This window comes from Schistocerca cancellata, chromosome 2 (assembly GCF_023864275.1).
Source record: "Schistocerca cancellata isolate TAMUIC-IGC-003103 chromosome 2, iqSchCanc2.1, whole genome shotgun sequence".
Classification (NCBI taxonomy): domain Eukaryota; kingdom Metazoa; phylum Arthropoda; class Insecta; order Orthoptera; family Acrididae; genus Schistocerca; species Schistocerca cancellata.
The window spans coordinates 599,353,992-599,379,924 of NC_064627.1; the positions used below are offsets into that span (position 1 = coordinate 599,353,992).

The 25,933-nt window shown below is 42.3% G+C and overlaps 1 protein-coding gene across 1 annotated transcript in view; it reads left to right on the forward strand.

Annotated features, from left to right (window-relative positions):
- LOC126162237 (esterase FE4-like) overlaps positions 1 to 25,933 on the forward strand; it is a 74,720-nt gene that overhangs the window by 40,072 nt on the left and 8,715 nt on the right. The window contains exons 6-7 of the mRNA XM_049918609.1: positions 3,751 to 3,950; positions 9,204 to 9,369. Of these exons, the coding sequence (XP_049774566.1) occupies positions 3,751 to 3,950; positions 9,204 to 9,369 (366 nt within the window). The remainder of the gene's footprint in view (positions 1 to 3,750; positions 3,951 to 9,203; positions 9,370 to 25,933) is intronic.

Here is a 25,933-nt window from a genome sequence, read left to right on the forward strand (position 1 = left end):
TCATACTTCACGCGAAGGAGATGTGCAACTAACAAAGCGGGCCCTCAGCGATATTATCCATTGTTTTCCTTGATCTAATATCAATGTCCACATAATGCAACAGAAGTAATCACATACACTGAAGGAAAAAAAACGCAACACCAAAAAGCCATTACAGTAGAGAAATGAAATGTCGTGGATACATATGCCTGGGTAACATATTTAAGTGATCAACATTGCAAGATCACAGGTTAAAGCAAGCGCGAGATGAACCATTGCAAGTGTGATATGCTGTTACGTTCATAAGAGGTGTAACCGTCAAGCCGTTAAATGTAAGAAAGCAAAAGCGCATGCCCAGTGTTATAGTGCATGCCCTGTGGTATACGGGTACCGGACGTCAGTTTGTGGGATAGAGTTCCGTGCCCGTTGCACCTGGCCGATCGATAAAGGAACAGTTAGCGCTGTCTCTTGAAGAGGCTCCAGCTGTCGTCCAATGACGTCCGATGTGTACCCGACTGGAGATACCCTACTGGAGACATAGCTGGTGATCGGGCAAGCCAAGGCAACATGTCGACAGTCCGTAGAGCACGTTGGGTTACAACAGCGGTATGTGGGCCAGCATTGTTCTGATGTAAGACACCCACTGAAATGCTGCTCATGAATAGCAGTACACAGGTAGAACCACCAGACCACAACAGGTCGAATCACTAGACTGACGTACAAATCTTCAGTCGCGGGGCGTGGGATAGTCTCGAGAGTGCTCCTGCTGTTACTGGAAAGCGCACCCCAGGCCATAGCTCTAGGTGTACGTCCAGTGTATCTAGCACGCAGGCTGGTTGCAGGCCCTCAACAGGCCTTCTTCTAATCAACACACGGCCAGCACTGGCACCGGCACAGAACCAGCTTACATCGGAAAGCACAACAGACCTCACCCTGCCCTCCAATGAGCTGGCCCTGAAGTCGCAAATGGCGGTGGTTTGTGGTCAGTGGAAAGGATGCTACAGGGCGTCTAGGTTGGAGCTGTCTGAAGTACGCGACATGTTACACTTCTCTGTGTCACTGTGGAGCCAACTGTTGCTCAAATTACTGCTGTAGATGCAATGGGCTGAGCAAAAGCCATACGCCAACATGATGGTCTTCCCTCTACGTAGTGCCACGTGACCGTCCACAGGCCGGTTTTTTTGCGATTGTACATTCTCGTAAGCCCCCGCAGCCAACCATCATTTACCTTCCTGCCGAGTCTTTCTGTAGTATCGTAGAAGAAACATTCAGATTCTCGTGACCCTATTACACGACTTCGTTCAAATCCAGATAATGGCGTATTTGTCGACTTAAAGACATTCTTGACCAACAACAACTCACCACTTCCAATCTTAAGGGTAACTAACGCGCACGACCTTTACAGCTTGTAGTTAAAGCAAACCTGATTCGCATCGTCCTAGTGCGCTATTAACGGTACTGTTATTCGACTGCGGTGAAATTCGAACAGATATCATCTTTTAAATGTAGAATCATGCTTACCAATGTTTATTATGTTGCATAACTCCTTCTTGGTGTCACTATTCTTTTTTTTCGTCAGTGTATGTTGAACGACACGTATTTAAATCATGTTAGTCTCTAGAATTACAATTAATTATCATACACAATGTCTGCATGAGTACTAAATTAAGGGTGTCAAGGTCTCCTGTTTCTTGATCTATTGTCTTTATGTCGTCGAGTTTAACACAGATGAGTTGAGGAACATATTGGTTTTGTAGGCGAGTACTACATCATAATTTGCAGAAACAGTTACCTCCTGTCGCTCATACGAAAGCAGGACTTGTGCCTTCGCGGACGTATTTGCTGTACAGCCACACGAGCGCAACGATTGTTTTCTTCTGTCGAACTGTGGCAGAAAGAAATCTAACGGCATCTAGTCTAACGATCTAGATAGCTATGGCGTACGTGCAACTCTCCCTATCCACCCATTAGGGATGGTCGAATACGGAAACGAAAGCATATAGTTTGGAGATGTATCATCCAATTAAAGAATGCTTCGCTGTAGCAACTGTGGAACAGTGAATAATTTCCAGCGTTATCTAGATCAACTGAAATGCATAAATAATCACAATCAGACACTTTTATTGAGCTTTCCACTATGCATTTCTGAGGATTTAACACCATCATCATGAGGCTTAATTGGCTCTGAGCACTATGGGACTGAACATCTGAGGTCATCAGTCCCCCAGAACTTAGCACTACTTAAACCTAAATAACCTAAGGACATCACACACATCCATGCCCGAGGCAGGATTCAAACCTGCCACCGTAGCGGTCGCGCGGTTCCAGACTGAAGCGCCTAGAACCGCTCGGCCACTACAGCCGGCTCATCAGGTGGATTCATCTAAATTAGGAAAACACATACAAACATGGATATACGATATTTATGTGTTACCAGATAGTGTCACAATTTGCCGAGGAATTCAGTTATCGTTTACTTCAGTTTACATTTATGACAGTCGCGATTTATTATACCCCAAAGCGTTTGCATTTAAGTATGTAGTTGTGTTTAAATGTCACAGTGATTGCCAAAGACGGGCGACCCAAGGATGCCAATCTTTATTAAATACCACGACATAGTGACCTTCAGACTACGTTGATCGTACTTATTAACATGAGGGTTTTCGTTCCCCAAATCATGGATCCGTGCCTTTTAAATACGATCAGAAGCAGTCTGAAAGCTTGTTAGGGTGTTGCAGGGCAGGTTGTGGTGAGAAAGAAGTGTTAAAAAGAAAATTCGATACTTCGACACGTTTATGATTTAATAAGCACGGAAGTTAGCCAGTCAAGTCGTTGAGAGCAATAATTTAATCAGCATGTCAGAGACAGTGTCGTCAGACAAGTTCTTTGTGTGGTTTCCTCAAACGGAACAAACGTAGCTTTTTGCTCACATAGCTTAAATCTGTCACCACCAAAAAGAAGCATATTTTAACTGGTAATGAGCCTTTGAACAAGTAGTAATTCACAAATCCACAGAGGTCTGTGCATTATCAAATTTTCATCGCGTGTAAATGCTTGAATTTGCGCACGCAACGATCCGATTTCTTAATATCAATGCTAGTTAAGTCGAAAACGGCGCGACGTTTCGAACTTTTCTTCTTAACATTTATTTCTCAGCAGAACCTACCCTGCAACACCCTTACGAGCGTTTCAGACTGTTTCTGAACACCCTGCATGTAGCACAGACATGAATTTTCATACCGTTCGGAAAGACGTGGAGGCACAATGATTAAACTGTACTCGCATTCAGAATGACTGTATTTGTATGTAATTCCAGTTCGACCTTCCATATTCAGATATTCTGTAGTCTCACTAAATCGCCTGCGGAATACGCAGAAGGGGTTCCTTCTTGACTCCCTACCAGGTTGAAGTGTGCAGATGGATTTCTTCGGACCTTTTACTAAAGACTATAAATGACTAATTAAGTTTTTTTTTTTTTGACCGAGCAATTTCATTCTGCGAAATCATAAGTCCTAATGCAGTGGTGTAGACCTTGATGAATCCCGAAATGATCCAAAAAATGCACACCGTACCTCTCTTCTAAGAACCGGAGGACACTCTTCGCCTTCTCTTGAACTGAAAACATCTTTCCTCCTTATCCCCTCTCAAGTGAACGATTTAAATCATAACTTGTTTATCATTAACGTATTTGCTTAGCTTCAGTGCTCCAGCAGCTGTATGTATGCATTGTCTGTTTACTGTTATTAATTGTAAATTTTTATTCCTTATTAGGTCTTTTCAAGAGCGCCATAGCGATGAGTGGATCAGCATCAAACGCTTGGGCGTTCACAAAAAATGCTACAGACAGGGCATTACGGTTTGCCAAATATCTGGGATATACTGGTAAAACTTCCACTGATCTCCTGAATTTCTTAAAAACCGTAAAAGCGAGTACATTAGTGAAGAACATCACTGTTGCCCTATCGGAAGAGGTACGTACTGTCTTTTAAATAATTCTTTAATCTATCAAAAGTTGTTGTACCTTAAGAGCAAAGAGGAAATTACGTCCTTGGCGTTTACGAATTTCTACTGAAAAACGTGTAGGCAAAATTGATTTCGGTGAACAATATACAAGTGGAAGCGTGGTAATTCCAGTTGAAACTTTTTATGTCTTTATTCATTGTGGTTGCCGGATCAAAATGGTGTCTTTTCTTTCGGATATGTCCGAAAGAACAGAAATGTCACATATAGAAATAAATTTTATTTACACTTTCCGACTTCCTCCTTCAAATTCACGTCATGAGGATGTCTCACTACTGTTCCCGATCACTGTCAGGCGTATTTTTATCGGGACTTTCTCGCAGTTAGCAATGTGTCTTCATCAATTTCGCTATTAAGACAGATAAATATCTATGAAATTTTAAATATTTAGACTACTACAAAAAACAGATTTAAGTATAAATCAATTCTAGTGGTGAAGTAAGGTAACATTTTTATGCTTGTACTATATTTTTTGTGTAGCGATCGTTTCATTCGGTAATCTCGGCCTATTTGAAAAGAATTTTTATCAAGCAGACTAACTTTTTTTTATAATGTTGAAATTATCGTGCATCTCTAAAACTAATAATTTAGTCAACACTATTTGTCGAACATTAACTGAAAGAGGGAAGAGACAGGTTGAATCCATGAATTCAGCGTTACCTTACAGCTTCTAGTAATTGACAGACCCAACTTCTTGATTAGAATATCGCAGGAGGGCGTCAATAAAGGCTGTTATAACAATAATGGTTGCAGGTATTAACTACAAAGAATGTTAAGAAAGTCAGGAAAATATTTCTGCTTAGTAGGAGTGTCAGAAATAGCCTGCAGTGTATTTCAGTTCTTAGCATTAAACATTCAGCTCGAGATCGATGAGGTGGAACGCGAAGAGAGCCCACTGACAAGTCTTAACGAACTTTCAGCTATTTCCGTTATTGATTTCATACGGAATTAATAATGGAGCTCACATGAAATACCATGTCCACCAGTGTACACATTCGCCTTACGCCCACAGATCGTGAACGCGACTCTATCCGCCATACAACCTCGAGTACAAACGAACTAGCCACACCATATGCATCAAAATGTACAATCCTCAGGCGATTCCAAAGGTACTGGATGTGCTACAGCCCTCACACCAAGTGCTGCATCTCTCCCCAGTCCAGGCCATAAGACTAAGTACCGACTGTGTCCAATCCAGCTGCAGGCGGCGAAAAGCTGCCCTAGCAAAATAATAAATTACGAACAGCGGAAATAAGAAAATAGAATCATGCTCCCCTGTCCTTCAGATGGTAATAATACTAATTTAATAAACTACTCGGTAATCGTTGGCGTTGCACGTCGAGAGGTTTTGTTGAGAAGCTTGGTAATGGGTCAAATTTAATGAATTTCTGTATGCCGATTAAGTGGCAAAATCAGCTATTTTCAGTCTGGTAACTCCAATAACAAACTGATGCGGAGGGCCTCGACTGGCCATTCTGTGTATTACATTATTCTCGGAACTTTTGAAGTTACGAACACGTAATGATGCCGTCACCACAGGGCATACGAGCCATTCGCGAGCACCGTATGCAATTGCGAGCAACGTGATCGTACTGTTCATGACCCGCTCGCCTCATTAGTACATACGGCACCTTCACCAAGCTTGCCCAACTGAACCACTGCTTTGACTCTGAAACGATATCTGTCGACTATTTTGTTTCTCCTTTGGAGGGGCAACTGCAGATCTGATTCTGGGAAGAAAATATACAAAAAATGGTTCAAATGGCTCTGAGCACTATGGGACTTAACATCTTAGGTCATCAGTCCCCGAGAACTTACAACTACTAAAACCTAACTAACCTAAGGACATCACACAACACCCAGCCATCACGAGGCAGAGAAAATCCCTGATCCCGCCGGGAATCGAACCCGGGCGTGAGAAGCGAGAACGCTACCACACGACCACGAGATGCGGGCGAAGAAAATATACATTTTATGTAAATATATCTATGTATGTAAGTATTTTTCACATCTCTTCCTAAACCAATAGACCGATTTCAACAAACTTGATACCCATATCACTTACGGTCTGGAAAGAATAGCTCTGGCGGTACGAATCACCTACCTACCGAAGGTGAAACAGAAGTGTAGCCCGTGAAGCACGAACACCCAGACTTCATTCATCCAGTATCTGAGAATGAGAGCACTACGTGACTTGTAAAGACTTTTACGTTTAATTTCAACAAGTACGAAACTTTTTCTCGCTGACAACCCCCCCCCCCCCCCTCCCCAAAAAAAAAATGGAAGGAAAAAGTGTATCGTTTTTTAAATTGTAAAACAGCCACTTCCGCATCAGGTGTGACATTTTAGTTCATTACTACTTTGCGATTGACTGTATTCACAAACATTTTCCACTACACATTTCACTGAATCTACCTGCAAAATTATATCACTGTACGACACAGAGATGCGTCAGAAACAGCCAGATCATATGTGACGTTTAAAATTATTAATTCGTTGTTATTAGCTTATTTAGCCACACATTCCATAGGCAGTATTCACACATACCGCTGACTGTATCTACAAAATGTTATCAATGTATCACGCTTAGATCAGGAAATATGACGTCATAAACACTGAGCTGTGTGAAAACGAAACTGCTGGGTGAAATTCACTAAAGACAAAGGTGAACGAAGTGTACAGACGTGTGTAAAATATGTTAAATGTATGTGAATTATACAGTGATGTGACGAAAGTTACGCGATAGCGGTATTCACATGCACAGATAGCTTTAGTATCACATACACAACGAATATAAGGGCAGTTAATTGGCGGAGCTGTAATTTGTATTCGTGTGATTTATGTAAAAATGTTTCTGATCGTATTTTGGCCGCACAACAACGGGAATTAACACAGTGAACGCGGGATTAACACTAGACGACTGAGACATTCCATTTCGGAAATCATTCGGCAATTCAGTATTACGACGTGAGCAGTGTGAAGAATGTGCCAATAATGTCATACTTCATGTCATTACCTCTTACCAAGGACAACTCAGTGGCCGATGGTCTTCACTTAACGACCGACATCAGTGACGTTCGCGTAGAGTTGTCAGTGCCAACATACAAGCAACACTGCGTGAAATAACCACAGAAATTAATGTAGGACGTACCATGGGCGTATCCGTTAATACAGTGAGGCGAAATCTGGCATTAATGGGCTATGCCAGCAGACGTCCGACACTAGTGCCTTTGTTAACAGCACGACATTGCCTGCAACGTCTCTCCTGGGCTCGTGACCATTTCTGTTGGACCATAGACTTCTGAAAAACTGCGGCTGCTTCCATGGCTACCCATCGCAGTTGGTAAAATCTGATGGTAGCGTTCCACACACGATGGCATTGACCAAAGTTGTAAACATGGCGCTGAGCAAGCTGATGGTGGCTCCATAATAGTGCGGGCAGTATTCGCATGGAATGTACTGGGTTCTCTGGCCCAACTGAATGGATCATGGACTGGAAACTGTTATGTTTTGGTACTTGGAGACCATTTGCAGCAGTTCAAGGACTTTATGTTCCCAAGAAACTATGATATTTTTGTAGTTGATAATGCGCCACGTCACCGGACCATAATTGTTCGCAGTTGGTTTGAAGAACATTGTGAACAATTCGAGCGAATGATTTTGACTTCTAGATCGCCCAGAATCAATGCCATCCAACATTTACGGTATATAATCGAGTGATCGGTTTGTGTACAAAATCCTGCACCGTCAATACTTTCGCAATTATGGGTGGTTGTAGAGGCAGCATGGCTCAATATTTCTGCAGTGGACTTCCAACGACTTGTTGAGCCCACGTCACGTCGACCTGCTGTACTACACCGGACAAAAGGAGTCCGGCACGTTATTAGGAAGTGTCCCATGACTTTCTGTCACCTCAGCGTATGTGATATGTGTGTACACGCGTGAAGCCACGCGTAGAAGCTCCTCCTAAAACCCTGTATCGAAGTCAACCGATCTCGGTGCACATACTACTTACTATCTGGAAAGAAATAATGTGGACGTAAGAATCGGCAGCCACCGGTTGGGGTACGGGTGATAATCTGGAGAGAGAAGGAGGTAGGAGGAGATGAATAGACAGAGACAGGGTAAGATGAAATGGACATAAATAGGGAATAGGAGGGGGTGGACAGAGAGAAGGTAAGAGGGAATTGGACAGAAAGGGAAGATGAAGACATGAATAGAGAGAGGGGAGAGGACAAGATAGATACAGAAAGGAAAGATGGAAAGAGGTGTACAAAGAGGTGAGAAGAAGATGAATGGAGAAAGGGGAGGAGGAAATGGCCAAAGGAAGGGAAAAGGAGGAAATGGGCAGAGAGAGGCGAGGGATAAGATGGATAGAGAAAGGAAAGAGTGGGAGAAGGCCAGAGAGGGAGGAAGGTAGGAAATGGACAGGGTAGAGGTAGGAGGAGATTGACAGAGAGAAAGGAAAAGAGGAGATGGGCTTGGAGGGGCTGAGGAGGATATAGAGGGTGGAGGAGGGCGTGTACAGAGAGGAAAGGTGCAGTTGGACCTGGGGGTTGGAGGAGAAGGTGGACAGAGAAAGGAAATAGGAGATAGACAGAGACAGGAAGGAGGAAGTGATGGACAGAGAGAGGGAGGTGGAGGAGAGAGGGGGAAGGAAATGGAGAGGGGAAGGGAAAAAGGAGGAAATGTACAGAGAGAGGCAATGACACAGATGGATAGAGAAAGAAAGGAGAAGGAGATTGACAGAGAGAGACAAAACGACTAGATGGACTCAGACAGGGGTGAGGAGGAGATAGGCTAATAGGAGACTGGAATAAATACCTACCTGGGCAACATCAGGTATTCACCTAGTGATGATATAAAGTAATTTGTATCAAGAATTATGATGATTTATATCTCTATAACCTCGAATATGGACATCCGTAATCAGTGCGTCTATCCCCAGAGTACATCGTCTCACTGCCTTTTCTATTGATTTCCTATACTAATTAAGAGATATAATGATTCGTTTTGTCATTGTCATAAGTGACTTGATTAACACAGTGAATATTATCAAAGGTAATCATAATAACAGTACAATATTAGAATGTGCAGTTATATACGAATAAATTGTGTTTAGAAGTCTCTATTGTTGTTCTAAATGTGGAATTCAAAACTTATAGTTAAGAAAAGAGTTATAATCCACGAATGTATTGTGACAGGATAGCCTAAGTTTGTTCTCTTGTGTCTGGACACCCACTGCCGAACCTGAACACGATGGGGCATTTTTGACGGAACAACCGTGGACCCTCGTCGCCGAAGGCCGCTACAACCTGGTTCCTTTCATGGCTGGTGATACTGACCTCGAAAGACTGAAGCAAACGCAGAGTAAGATAATATTTACTCTTGAATTTCACGTAATATATTTTGATTTTTAAATATTTTTTACATATTATTTGTGCTTGAAAGATACCGTAAGTAAAAGTTATTATGCCGGATTTATGAGCAAAATAACCAATACAGGTGTTTATAATACCTAGCACTGGTATGTAGACCTTTTAAGTATTTTCGCTAAGTTAAGCCTAAGACATCAAAATAGATTTGGTTGATATGATTTATCTGAGAAATACGTAATTTTTCTGTGTGTAAAAGTAATTTCTTATAATCGACATTTAAATAAAGTTCTTCCATTGTTGAGTTTAAAAGTACTCCCCCTCGAACAGAAAGTTGAATAACCGATTTTACATAGGCTTCTGAAAAATTCCCTACTCTCGAAACAATACTGCGTGTTTTCATCTCCAGAGCATACTACACTAAAGACTGTTCCTGTTCCAACAGATGCGCAGATAACCAATTTTCCAGAAAAACGAGAATGACCAGAATGAGACGTAATTCGTAGCAGGTAAATAATTAAGTCTATGTAATACGTGACATACATGGGAACAGCTATCGCCATCAAGTACAAATCTAGCTGAGTGCTTTTGTTAGAAGCACATTTTTGATAGGATTTCATTCTCAACTGCTCAGACCATTCACATCATGATTCAGTTTTTCGTTTCAGAGCTGAACGCAGACGTAATGTGTATAGCACTGAAGAAAATAATCATATCCGTTGGTGCATTTTTCAAAAGTGCGTTAAAACTTTAAGTTCACTAATTGAAGTTCACCGCCCTCCGATTCACGCGTAAAACTTACCTGCTCTGAGAAAGGAACTTTCTATCAATGGTAATTACGTAATGGGTTAAACCAAGTATTTTACGTGAATGAAATATTTATTATATTAACGTAATAGCTTGTCAGGACAGTTATTCATACACATACTCAGTTCTAATCCTAATAACTTGTATTTCACATACTCAGCAGCAAAAGTATGCACCAGATTATATTAAAAAGCAAAATCGAATAAAATAAAATAGTGAATTTCTCATCCTCGTCTAATGAAAACGTGAAATGTATGAGGCGGCACACGAATTAAAAATAAATTTGTGGAACATTTAAGGAGTCTTTTACGTAGATAACTGAATCAGTTCTACACCAGCCACACAACAAACTCATTATTCAGTGTATTTCAGAAGTTCGTTGACAAAGGTCAATGGACAGTCTACAGTACGTTTGCGTGTAGATTGTGCGAGGCACCTTACCATGAGCCATCAGAAAGCTCTCTCTGTATCTCTCTCTCTCTCTCTCTCTCTCTCTCTCTCTCACACACACACACACACACACACACACACACACACACACACAAACAGCATAGCAATGTGATCAGTGAATCTTGTAACTGATATTCCTTGACACTGAATTTTAATCCCACTTCTGAACCTATCTGTTATTTCCGACATTGGTTCTTTCAAACACAGATTGAACAATGAGGAAGAAAGGCTGCATACCTGTCTTACACTCTTTGCAATGATAGCGTTTCATTCTAGATCTTCAATTCCTAGCGCTAGGCGTATTCCGACTCTTAAATTAACTAGCATCTTAAAATTGATCATCATCTGTCAACATTTATGTGGGAGACCAAATAATTAGAATTTTGAAGTCTAAATCACTGCACTAACTCCTCATGAGGTGTGGAATAGGGGAGCCCTAGTTCTTACACATTCTGAAAATGGCGTTCCTGAAGGCTGCATGCGTGCATGTATGAGCTCGAGCGTTCGACCCCTCTGCCTCCCAAAATACACACCATATTTATATATACAAGTACACACACTGCCGTGTTTGGGTGCATCTCCTCCATGATTGTTTGCCAGTTGATGATAGGTTACTACAGGGTGCAAACAAAACTGGCCTGGAGAACAGTGTCCCACGATACAAAGAAACACAGCAGAAGAAAGGAAATACAGAACTATCCCGATAATAGCAGATGTTGAATGTGATCACCATTCATCTCTTGGCACTTTTGGGTCCTGGTCAGAATGTTGCTTCAGGCAGATCAAAGCTGGACTGCTGCAATCTCATCTCAAAATGTTCTGCTGCAATTCTTAAAGACTATGAGGGTTGTTGCGATACACTTTAGATTTGACGACTCCCCACAGAAAGCAATCGCACACTGAAAGATCAGGTGACCTGGGTGGCTAGCTAGGGCCGCAATCAGACTGACCTCTGGTAAAAGCTCTGTCAGGGGTGAAGATTGTATAAATGTGCTCCAGGGTTCGTCGGGCTGTATGGGCAGTTGTTCCACCCTGCTGAAAGTATTTCTAGGTAACGGGGTGTCGTTATATGCATGCATTCACGTCCAATCGTATCCATTCGAATGGGCCACTTTTATTTGCTCCAGCCTGTACATAAGAAAAAATCTGACTGTCACAACAAAATTACGGACAGATTCCCAACGTTCCATTTGGTTGACGGGACGTAAAGCACTGAAACTTCAGAACTTTGTTACCAAATCAGTATTGAAGTTCATAACAACTCTGGAATCAGCATGTTCATATACATGGTGCATTTATCCTCACAACACTGAATAACTTTATGTGCCCATCGCAATCAAAAAATGTCTGAAGAAAATCTTATTTAGCTACCAGAAAGACTTGAATCAGCGTAACCGCTCTTTTTGTATCATTGTTCGTTCGAAGTTACGAACAGAATGCGTTTTAATTTAAATAGCACCCTATCGAGGGTGAAGAAAAAATGCGTCACTTGGCGGTCGGCGTGCAATTCCTCAACCCAATTAAAGACAAAAGTGTATCCAGCAAAACCTAGTTACGCCAGTAGGCTTAACAGAAATGCGATTTAAAAAACGAGGCTCTGACAACGCTGTAACTGAATGCAGCTTGACCAAGAACAGCATGAACTTTGCACTGTGCACTTCAGTTAGAGCATCAAATTGTATCCAGTTTACATCTCCACAGTGCGGTATCTTTAGTATTTTTTTCTGTTGCTGATATCTTTACTAAGACATCAAGACATAATATGAACTGATTACAGACATAAACGACCACTTCGTTTCGTCTATGAGACAAATAAAGCTAACAGGAAGTAATAGTGGGTACAGTAATATCAACTGTATCCACCGAGGTACAAAACACATTATAGGCAGGCTACGCTAGACTGCACATTATGCTACGCACAATAAATCTATTCTGTACATCTGCTGTACAGGCTTACTTCAGCAGAGCCGGTACGCACACGTACTAACAACATTCACTGTAGACAAGTATTCATAGCGACCACATTGCATTTTGCAAACACTTCGCCACCCGGTGGATCATACATTGTTGGACCTTTCTACAACACCTGCATCCACCAATGCCAAAGTACCATGCACGCTATCTATTAGGTAGTGTACATCCATAGGGGGAGTACTGAAAACTTGTTCCTTTATGTGTCCTCACAAATAAAATCCTAGGAGGTTAAGGTCCGGGGAACGTGGAGGCCAGAGCACTTTATCTCCACGACCAATCCGTTTGCCTACAAACGCTTCATTTAAATAGTTACCCACAGTCATTTCAAAGTGTGGCGTTGCACCATCATGCTGAAACCACAACTGTCGCTGAACGCCAAGTAGAACATTTTCTAATGTGTCAGGCAAAGTAGGGCAAAGAAACGTACAAGGTGCTGCAGTCATGGACTGTGCGGCTGGTCCCGGCGGAGGTTCGAGTCCTCCCTCGGGCACGGGTGTGTGTGTTTGTCCTTAGGATAATTTAGATTAAGTAGTGTGTAAGCTTAGGGACTGATGACCTTAGCAGTTAAGTCCCATAAGATTTCACACACATTTGAACATCTTTGATCAAAGAAATGTACGATACAGGGCTCGTTCAACTTGTTCGGCGATAGATAAGGTCCCAAAAGGTTTCCTCACATGATTACATCAGACAAGTTTATGCCTAAGCGTGGCTTTTTCGTGGGTGTCATGTGGATTTTGTTTCAACCAATAATATCTGTTGTGGAGGATAGGGTACCTTTACGACTGAAACTACATTCGTCACTCCAAATCAAGTTATTTACAAAGTGCTTGTTATGTACCACTTGACGCAAAAGCATTTCACAAAACTGTACCATCGAATGCTGTCTTCTGGCTGCTGGTGTTGAGTTAACGTGTAATAATACGGATGCAGTTCTTTATTGTGCAACACATCAACAATTAGTTTTTGAAATATCTGGAACTACCTCGCAATAGCTTGGGCACTTCGTTGAGGTGACTGATGAAAGGTTTCAAGAATCGCGTCGTCTGTTTGTGGAGTACGTCTAGCCATTGGACGACCTATGTCCATTACTTGTGGACAAAGATTACCGCTTTCCCGAAGGTGTTTCTCCAGGCGACGGAGGTCATTCTTACCGGCACCAGCGACTTTGAGGACACCGCGCAGCATTCGCTAGAGCAGCAGTAGCTTGGTTATCGGATGTGTTTATCACCAAAAGCATAACGACGTATTCATCGTTTGCGTACCCCATCGGAAAGTCATCAGCATGAATTTGACAAACCAGTTATGGTTGTGCACCCCGCCATTCGTAAACGCATACATGCAGTTTAACTGGTTCCACTGTCATGTAATGGGCTATTGTCATGTGATAAAATTATGTCTCATTTATAAACGACGACGACTAGGGAACTGGCGTCTAAAAAATAGAAAATGAACCTGACGAGCATTTGAACTAGAGCGCAATGGAGGCTGTCGGTTCGATGTCCCAGCAGTCTACTTTTTTCATTTAAGTTCCTTTCTCAACTTTCTGACTTACAGCAACCTACAAAGAAAAGGGGACTGTTTACTTGCCACTTTGAACATAAAACAAATACAGCACCACTTCAGGCGTTGCCTCCTAAGTAAGCATGTCGCAGCAGTTCTACTTAAACTAAGAAAGGAGGAAAGAAAAGGAGGAGAGGGTTAGAGTGTACGTAAGAAGGAAGATGGTTCAAATGGCTCTAAGCACTACAGGACTTAACATATTAGGTCATCAGTCCCCTAGACTTAGAACTACTTAAGCCTAACTAACCCAAGAACATCACACACATCCATGCCCGAGGCAGGATTCGAACCTGCGACCGTAGCAGCAGCGCGGTTCCGGACTGAAGTGCCTAGAACCGCTCGCCCACAGCGACCGGCTAAGAAAGAATAAATTTTATTTAATTTCTTTTTTTCCAACGTGTGTAGTGAAGTCCATGGAAGCCACCAGTAGCTTGTAGAAATAAATGCACGTTTTCTCGAAATGCAGAGGAATACCTTTGGAGATCAAGGTATAAAAAACAATGTATCACATCAATTGCTCATGGCAGGCACATTCCAGTTACATGCTGGGTTGTAGAAATAACTCCAAATGAAGTTGGAAAAGTTTTGGCTGTATTTCGGATTACGGACATGGCGAAATGTCGCTCTTTCGCCTGAGTCCAAAAATCGAGAATATCTTCTCGCCAGTGGCAAAAAAAAAAAGAAAGAGCTGCAAGCCGTGGAACCAATTCACGAAGTGAGTCTTCCTCTGTGGCTAGTCCACTTCATACGGGAGCAGCATCGAGTGCATTGTTTTTCGGTCAGGAGTGACACTTGTTAGAAAGGCCAGAATTCGTTGCACCAAGTGCCAGACACCTTCTACCAAGCCACAAACGAAGTGATAATCATGTGTCCGGTACCCCGTACGCGATGCAAAGCAGGTAGTCGGTAAGTTGAACTTGGTGGAGACGAGAAAGATCTCGTTGTTTCCCGTTGATGGTGACATACAACACCAAGCGTGCAGCAGTGTTAAGGAAAAGAGCGCTCACTGCCCGGCATATATTGGACCTACTGTAGTGCGGGTACTTCTGTTCTACCATTCTATCACATTGGCGACGCGGGCCATTTGCATCTTAGTGTAGACTGCCTTCATCGACAAGCACACATTTGTCAAAGAGGCATAAAGGTAACTGTGCTCCAGATAAAATAGTCCGGTGTGATAGAAGGGCGCTGGGATAGCCGACGAAGTCATGGGAAGGACCAACGGGGGGCAGGGGATATGCATCAAGCTGGTAATACGTGACAGACAATGCCGTCACATCGTCGATTATGAGCTGACAAAAAGGGTTCGAGCTCAATCCAGAACATGGTAAAGACCTACACCCCGTCAAGCCTGGGGAAGGGTAAGGGCATCAAAGCATACTTAGAAAATTATCCCCTGGCTAAGAAAGGAACCAAAGACAACTAATGCACAGAGAGCCAGGGTGTGCGACATCTGAAGAGATTGCGCCGTCTAAGGGATCCGTGGCGCTGTGTGGGTGCTGACATAGCATGTACGATGCAGGTCATTGGACCGGAGCCAATATTCGAGTCCAAACGTGATCCATTCCAGCAGCCATCTGCAACTGACGGTCACAGAACGTTTGCAGGTCAGCCGTATAATTGATACCAAGGTCGCTTAAAGAATTGTTCACATTAATCAGGTGAGCGATCCCTTCAAGTAAGCCTGTACCGATATATACATCTCGCGTTTTACCCACATTATGGGAGATGCCCGAAGCCTCGCCACAAGTCGCTCCCATGCATGTGCCACCTGTGTATCTTCGACACGTTGAAGGCAGGGGACCAAATCGTCCACATAGACAGCGCAGCAAAATCGATGTCCACCTAACGGCATTTCAGTAAGTCACTGTCGTAGACCAGATAACAATGGTTCTAGGGCGAAGGCGTACAGCAGCGCTGACAGGAGGCAGCCTGTCGCATCAAGCAACTGATCGGGTCAGTTGTGTGAGCCTGGGATGTTGCGCCACGCATGAAACTTATGACCACCTCAACAATAGATTGATTGATTAATTACGGGACCAAACGGCGACCTCGACAACAGTTTCTTGGTATCCCATATAATGAAGGACAGCCATAAGAAAGGTATGATCAAATCCCTGCCTGAAGTATAAGGACACCAAAGCTGTAGGAAAATGTTGAGCTCGACCGAGGCAATCACCTCCCTCGAATGGCAGAGTGTCGTCCAAATGTTGTACACTCTGCTTAGCAGAAGGCAAGTCATAACGGCCCATTCTCTTAAGTCGTGATGCCAAAATATATGTAAGGAGCTTCATGTCGCTATTTAGTATTGTCAAGGGGTGGCAGTCCCTGATGTCAGGATCCCTGTGGTGTTTGTGAATAGGGTCAATGCGGCTCTCAAGAAAAGCATTGGGGACCCTCACCATGGGGCAAATCAGTTCTCCATGGATAACAGTTTCTTTGGGTACGAAGAGATGTCGGAAAGTCAGTCCCCAGTAACAATGCCAGATCGGAAAGAAACTGGGTCAGTGCAACCGACATCTTCGCAACAGCGGCGTGGGTGATAGGGATCACTGTAGGTGTCACAAGTTTCACGGCGTGTCCTACGAGCGTCTGAACCAGGCATCTGCTTGTGCTACCCGACCGGATGAGGCTCTCCTGGCTACAACCCGGACAAGTTCGCAGCTGACCATTGTACCTCACGATCGCCCACATACTGCCGATCATCACATAAGAAGTCACGTGCTTTGTCAGTTAAATTTTGATATGTGCAATTAAAACATTGTAGGTCTCGAAGGTCTGCCATATTTCTTGGATGTGGCTGATGACTTTTCCGTAAGGTAGAAAGGCATATACGACGACGTACCTAAGAAGGGAGTTCGAAAGCACACAGGGCGTGAAGACCAAACTGTTTGTTATCAATCGAGACAGGTCCCAAGTGGCCATTAGGATGTTTGAATTACAATCGCTGAGTGAAACATCGCACAACACCAGTGCAAACTGCTCCTGTCCGCAGTTTGATGTAGGCGACACTGCTTGTGATGGACAATGAATTGCTACAACATCTTTAGGTACGAGATGAACTTCATCAAGTACAAATTGCCCACTTTGTGAGCTCGAGGTCGTACGTATTGTACTTGAAAGCTAATCGTTATAGTCGCACAGCGATAAGATAACGCCCTAGCAGGTCAGAACGTTAAGGAATAAAGCGACGTAGTAGCTCGCGCTAACGTGTAAACAAAAACATTTCCACAGAGTGCTGCTCGGAGCGCGGAGTACGTCTATCTCGTGTCACAGCTATGAGCCGACTTCGCGTTTTAAAATTAAATAAAATGATCGTATGACATTGATGGCCGGGAGTCCCCAAGTAGTGAAATTCTGCCACTGACAGTGCAACACCCCTCTAATTTGGCAGTGGCTGGAACGTTGGATTAACACATACAGGCATTCGACGTTCTATCGTCTTCGCCTGCACAGCTGCAGCAGCAGTCGACACAGCCACACTTTTACTGGTTTATCAGATCCACCATTCGAGTATCGTGCACCGTCACATCTGTCTCAGCATCCGTCGGAGCTTCCTCAACCCGCCAAGCCAAAATTAAGTGGTTCTGGAATATCGCTCTTCGCCAGTATTCAGCATGTGACTACCAGTGGATCGGAACATGTGAATGTAGGCTTAGCACCTGATAGGGACTTTGACATAATAACTGAAACTGAAAATGTTCACTGTGTTCGTGTTTGAGTGCAGTATACATGGAATGAGTGGACTGTATGTGCAGCATGATGGAGTACATTGAGAGGAAGAAGACTAGCGATTATGATCTGTCTCATAGTCCTACTGACGTCCATCTGTTTCGAACTGAGGTGTCCATAGTCGGAGAAGCGACGCTGGCATTAGCTTCTGGAGACATATGAATTTGCATTAAACATTCAGATGTTTTGAATTTACGTGGACTATACAGTACATTAGCGATCGCAAAGGACATTGAATCACTGCCACCAGCACATTGGAGATACATTCTATTACTTTGTAAGCTATCTGCGTGAGCATAATGTGAATATGAGTAAATTAGGACAATGAATATATTCGTGTGTTGTTCCTGTGTTAATGTCCACAACTGTTAACAAAATAAACATAAAATTCATAGAAGCGTATTTTACACACGCAACACATGTGTATTTTGTTGATCCCATCGGGTTGAATGCTACATAGAGATAATTAAAAACACAGAGCGAACAATTATTTGCAAGGTATTGCAGAAGATAATGGCTGTGTTTTTGTGAGAATGTACGAGGCACAAAAAAGTATAACTTTTCGACATTCAATAATTGTCACCCGATGCGACGCTTAAGTTTCAAACTTGGCTGTAAGGCGCCTACAGCCTTCCTCCGTCACTGTGCGAAAGTGTTGCGTCCTGAGACGTCAGCCTGCGGCTCGGCGTCTCATCAAACAAGATGTCAGCACAGGTGAAGAACAGGACTGTAGCTCAGAAGTTAATGATATCACATCTCGCCACAATTCTGACCAACGCCACAGTGGACATGTCGCCCGATGGGTACGGAGTCACACACCTTCTTACCCACGTTTTAGCTCTTCTTTCGACGCCCCTGCGATGAAGGTCAGAACCGCGACGCCCAGCGTTCAATTGCAGAGTTCTTATGGATGGCGGAGGAAAATATTTCCGACACACAACCACTCTGAATGAAAACGAGAGGCCCTCAGGAGATGCCGTAAAGGACGTAAATGAAACCACCCCTTCCCTTGGGCCTTGATTCCCACCCTCGTCGCGATCGAAAATATTTATTTGCACTTCAGTGAGCGACCAGACGAGGCAATATTCAACACTACTGACACCCACCATATGATTCATTCCTACTCTAAGGTCAACGTGGGGCTGCAACCTCAATGAACGTTATCTGAACCCTTTGGAGATGAAAGTGACCGCAGTTTTTTCTGCTATACATGTGTAACGGCTAGGAACTGTTCAAAAGCAGTCGGCGAAATTTGAAAGTGATCCGAAACAGCAAATGGCGTATGTTTTTTAAGTGCTTCTGTGTCGCGTCTTCCGGTGGCGTTATCACGGAGGAGAGCAACACATGACGCATGGAGGCAGAAGAGGGAGGGGAAGAGGAAGAAGAAGAAGAAGAATGAGAATATACTATTATAGATAACATTACGAAACACAGAGTCAACGAAAGAAATGTGTCATACGGGTTCAGTGTGGAACAATCTGTAAGTAGGCTGTTATCCTGGCAGGGTCGCCATATGAAACGTCCCCTTAGAAAAATTTCTGAATTACTGTGCTGATAAACCTCTTACACTATTTGGTTTTCAAACAGCTGAGCAAAATTGAACGTACTCAAACATTCACTAAAGTGACACACAATATTTTTAGCGCAACGCAATCTGACTTTCAAAAATCCCTACAAAAGAATGGCCCTGACTAACATTAACCTATACCTTTCACAAATCACTTACCTCACAAAAATCTTCATTACTCGAACTACTGCAATACAGCGAGCGCCACTACTGCCAGCTAAATAAAAGATTGAAACTACTGAATGCACTAACTACTGATAGGCATAGTTAGCAAATGAAAGATTTTAATAGAGAACAAACAATGTATTTACCTTAATAGTCATAATATATATAGCAGTTCATGACATCCATTCTGTACTCAAAAATCCGCCATCTCATTTCCCACATCCACCATTGTTGGCGGCTCACCTCCAACTGCGCAACGCTATGCGCTGTTAACATCCAGCTGCCCAACGCTACAATAGCGAATATTACAACAATACCACTCAGCCACAGATTGCACACAGCACAGCCAGTGATTTTCATACAGAGCGCTACGTGGCGTTACCAATAAGAAAACCTAAACAGCCTACTTACATAGCCCCCATGCTCCCCATAAAAAATTTTACAAATTGTTTTGGGCAGTGGCCAATAATGATTTGATAAAATTTTTCATAATTACAATAACATAGAAATCAAATACACACACTTTCAAATCGTATATGTTGGGAAAGTATCCTGTACGCTTAAACAAGCATTCAATATAGATTGGGGCCAAGGAATTTGGACGGACACCCGGTTTAGTGGAAATAGTTTTCTTAAAATCTTCTAACCCTGATTAATATCTGCCAAAAGAGATAAAAATCTATCCTGAAATACTACATAAGACTAACGCCCATAGGCAAATGTCCAAACAATAGAAAATAACAGAACTTAGAATGAAAACGTGGTCCAAGTAGTCTGCATTCTTTTTATTTTCCCTGCAGCAGGCCATTTTCAACAGTGGGTCACTCCCAAGCACCTGAATATTTTCACACATAGCGCAAGTGAAGGTTTTGGCATTCAGCATAAACGAATGAAGAATCCACTCCTGGAGCTGCATATACATTGGATGAATCCAGCGAAATAATAGAACTGCTACAGATGCTCATGGCATCATCTGCTGCAGGGAATACAATTCTCGTGAATGAAATAGTATAAGAAATTTCAGGACTTCGACAAAGACACATTACTGAGTATGAATTATGTGACCGATAATCCTTATGGTATTACACCACACAAAAATAATTTTATGGACCTGATGGAAGACGAAGCGAATTGGTCGCAGATTTTGGAGTCTCTGGATCGCTGATCAAAAATGTACGCATACCATAAAGACAAAGGTCCACTAGTGGTAGGCTTGGGCTGTGCATCATGTCGTTTCAATGGCTGTAATGTTCGATGATCAGAAGATGTTCCCTAAATGTATTGGCAGAGCTCCATCTCGTCCTCATCACATGGTGTAGCAAGTGAGCATTCGATGTGCTACGTAACAGAAAATCATGGCGAAAAATGGTTCATCTATGACCACAGTATCAGAACCCTCCCATTCTCACACTATTCACTTGAGTGTTTGAGAGTGGATAGGTTTCAACGAACAGTGGTCAAGTGATGAGGTTCACGTAATTGCTCTGGAGAGGAAGTGGGTATAGGGAGGGGAAACGTGATTCCTAATGCTGTAGATAGAGAAGGGGATGAATTTTCCGTCTTCCTGATGGCCCAGGTCAATGGGAGGAGGGTGACCTCATCTTAGATCATTATCTGTCCTGTAACCAGCACAGTGGGCAGGTTACTTCATTTTCCTACAATTTTTATATCACTCTATTTCCCAAGCTGTGTGTGTGGCCTTGGAAAGTTCTCATCTTGACAAATGCGCTTTGTACATTGGCCTTGAAAGTGCCTCACGTAATTTCCCGACAGGTGTGGACAAAGGAGAGGATTCCTTGGAAGTGTGGACCTGACTTTGAAATATGATCGTTATCCATCCTTCAGTCGGTACAGATCCACTACTGTGGATGTATTATGATACCATTGGTACCTGCAATGTGTGCTAGTGTGGGATACTCAGAGTCAGTTTTGTGCTGTGTTTTTAATAAAATCACGTTTCCACGAAAGGTACACTGTTTTTGAAAATATCTTGAAGACATGAAGTGGATTAACAAAGAAAAAATATAGAGTTATATTTGGAAAAAGACGTACTGCTGTTCATATCTTCTCAACAAATGAAGCTGTAAAGGGAATCATTCATTGTGGTTAATGTCGATTTGGCACCTAAAGTACATTTTCTTGATACGTTTCTTATTTTTCTGCTGGACAAAGAGTTACTTCCAGTGGTCAAGATAACTGGGACACACTGTGTATGTCGCATGCTGACCCCTGCGCCCTTCTTATGTAAATACTAGTTTTGCTCAGTACGACTTGTGTGAGAACGTTCTCAATTTTTGGGTAAAGTGTTTTAAGTCTCCTCGACTAAATGCAACGTTGCAAATTTGGCTTCAATGTGTGAAAATCAGCAACAACGTATGTAGAGGAGGTCATACACTGCGCTGCAAAACATACATACAGGCTATATTCCTTGCTGTAAGAAGATATGGCGATATACTATCGTGCGCAAGGAGGAGTAGTCGGTATTCAGGGATATGATAGGAGCGATCATTACAAAATCCGTATTTGTTGAGTGGAAGAAACGAGTACGTGTTTCGCAGTAGCACAAGTGCACATTGGCCTTGAAGTATGCACTTTAGAGCCCATGTTTACTGGAATTTATTTTTCTTGTTTCCATCCATACCGTCAACTTTCAAAATATTGAAAGCAAAGGGCTGATAGTAGGAAAGATTTCTTTCACAGTATCAAATGTGAAGAAGTGTTCACAGCACTTAAGGTATGCGTTTTAGAGCCCACGTTTACGAGACATTATTGATCCTGTCTGTCATATCCCAGAGTGCTAACCATTCGACTATCCACTAATAAAGTCATCAGAAGATCAAAACAAACTGCAAAATTATTTACAAAAAATATCTTAATGGTGTGAAAAGTGGCAGTTGACCCTAAATGACCAAAAGTGTGAGGTCATCCACATAAGTGCTAAAATGAACTCGTTAAACTTCGGTTACACGATAAATCAGTCTAATGTAAAAGCCGTAAATTCAACTAATACCTAGGTATTACAATTACGAACAACTTAACTTGCAAAGAACAGATAGAACATGTTGTGGGGAAGGCTAAGCAAATGCTACGTTTTATTGGCAGGACACTAAGAAAATGTAACACACCTGCTAAGGAGGCAGCCTACACTACGCTTGTCCGACCTCTTTTAGAATACCGCTGTGCGGTGTGGGATCCTTACCGGATAGTGTAAGGTGTCAGGCAAATCTAACACCTTCCATGAAAACCCTGACATGATAAGCAAATCCAGTAGTATGTCACATAGCTCCGAATAAATCATGACATTAAATTAACCAAAGTAATACGAGTAACGAGTGAGCAAATGGAATACCACAGACTAACACAAGAATGCCTAAATGCATGTCATACCTTCCCACCGTGAGACAGACGCAGTTCCGAGGGGAGAAACGAGAACAGAAGCCGAGAGCAGAACCGTGTTAAGCTGGAAGGCCCTACGATAAGGGACGGACGGACACCCACGTCGTCAGCTAACCACTAGGACCACACCACCCGCAAGTTTTAGCGTGAGACTTTTTCGCGTCTCTGTTACGTCAGGACCCCCCCCCCCCCCCCCAGGCCATGTTAAAAGATAGAGCCCTCCAGAAGAACAGTATAGATCCTACGATAACGCTAAAAGGACCACACCAGCTGCAAGTTTTAGCGTGAGTTTGCTCTTTTGTGAAACTTAATGTAAACCTAGATTATAGATGTGATATGGCACAGGTCATCTTTCAATCCATTGTAGACCTTGGAAACCCATTCAGGGAATATTCGTTCACATTTTTGTTGAACGCAGTTGGTTTTTACCATCCTGTATTAAAACATTTCCTTTTATCAATAGTGCAAGTTATAAACGATGTTTTGTGAGTAGAATAAAATTTCCAATGGTAAACTTAACTGCTTTTTCGACGTTATTTTACCAGCTAACTAAAAATAGGAAAGCCTTGAACCCCTTCCACTAAATTTAGTTAGTATTAAGTATTAGTATTAAGTATTTGGTTATATCATCGCTAGTCTCACTGAACTCTTCTGAATTCTACATGTCATGTGTGGTCTGGCGTCTCCTTAGCAGCAACAGGTCCCAGGTTCAATCTAGTCAATTCCCTAAAAAACACGCTCAGAGCGTCGTTGCGCGAAAGTGGTAGGGAGACACGATATAGAACAAACAGACACCACGCAGAGTGTTAGAATAGGACTGACGGAGTACATAGAAAGAGTTCAAAGAAAGGCAGCACGTTTTGTATTATCGCGAAATATGGGAGAGAGTGTCACAGAAATGATACAGGATTTGGGCTGGAAATCATTAAAAGAAAGGCGTTTTTCGTTGCGACGGAATCTTCTCACGGAATTCCAATCACCCGCTTTCTCCCTACCTAGGGAGGAAAAGAAGGGAAATCAGAGCTCGTACGGAATAACAGAGATGTTCATTCTTTCCGCGCGCTATACGAGATTGGTATAATTGAGAATTGTGAAGATGGTTCGATGAACCCTCTGCCAGGCACTTAAATGTGATTTGAAGAGTATCCATGTAGATGTAGATGTATATGTAGATTCCTTCTGCGACACCCTGCAGATATTGAGATCTTAAACGTGAACATTGTGTAAAAAGGTTTGATATTCTTGCTAGATTTACACGTATGTTTGTTTGACTAAGCGAGATGTTGTGTCCTATTTGACTTTTGGGACTGTAATAACAATATCTTGAGTTATTCAGTCTCATACAGTAGACGATCGTATCTGTCAGCTATAATGTCCTTAATGCCAAGCTATCAATATAGGTTCATATACAAGGACTGATCCATCAGTCAGATCAATATAAATTTTTTTATGCACAACGGATAACTCAGGTTTCAGACAGATATGTGAGGAAACGGGACGCTAGCATAACAACTGCACGTCCCTAGAAAGTATGCTAGTCTGTATGCAATCAATTTTCTGCCTTTCTTTTTAAAACAAGAAATCAAGTGATCATTATATAACTCAAGGTGCTAGTGTCATTATCTGAATTCTACTCGTATAATATCATGGATTTTCGGCTTAAATACGCTTTAGGATACCAAGAAATTTTATGAATTACCTGAGGAATTGTTATTTAAAAAAGGAGAAGCACAAGTATACATGTTGCACAAGACATTCATATGGATTAGAAAATAAACCCAATTACTCATGGATAGTTCTGTAAGTGAACATCAGATACATGAATTGAAAACATAATCATACAAATGTTAATAAACTGAGCCTAGCTTTTTCTCGCATATGGGGTGCTACAATTAAAACGAGGTAGGAAACACCTAAAGTCACTCATGTATCGCTTCATGCCGAAGAGGTACAGTAAGTACTCTTCCACCTCACCAGGTTTTAGAATTGAGAGAGTAGTCGAAAGCGACGGGGACGTGCCGCAGACTCCAGGCAAGTTGTTCCACAGTCGAGATCCATATTGGAATAACGATCATAAAATCATACGTTAGATAGTCTTTCTATATGTACAGGTAATCATGTTATTCAGTGAAAGGCAACCTAGTCTATTGCATATATCCAGGATGTAGGAACTAAGAACCTAAGTTGAGATTACAGATAAGAATTTCACTCAGTCAACTCATTCAGAGACATGAAAAATCCTGAAAAATCAAATACGTATGCAGGTAGTCACCCAGCTCAGTATATCAAGAGCTAAGCTTTGAAGGAGGTGGTCTGGAACTAGCCTCATGTCAGGGAGCATTTTAACAGCTAAAAGACCAGTTTTCCCTAACTACATAAAATCACAAAGTACACAAATAATGCAAATTCAGCCACATACAGCTAATTTCCTGACGGCACAATCTGATCTAGCCAATAAGTAACAGAGTTCGTGTCTAGCTTTGCACAAGGGGGTATGTGAGTGGTGATCTCTGAATTACCTTAACTCGAGAAAAATCCAGAAACCAGCATATAATGGGAATTTGTGTCATGTATTGGTATTTTTTGGAATCTACACATGGTGATCTGCCTTTCGTGCTACACATTGTTACAACACCAAGCATATTATGAGCTCATAGGGATGCTAAGTCTCAACTGGTATCAAAGTAATCATAAAGACAACTATCAGGAAATATTCTAAAATCAAGAGTCAAACACCACAAGCATTGTTTTTAAAAAGGAGGAATGAATAATCAACTACAATTCCACTGGCACTACAATACACTGCTCAGAATCAGACATTACCTTAAGGCTATCACCGAAACAACGGAGGCCATCAAGAATTCACTTCCACACACGAAATAACACATTTTGGTAAAATTTGTAG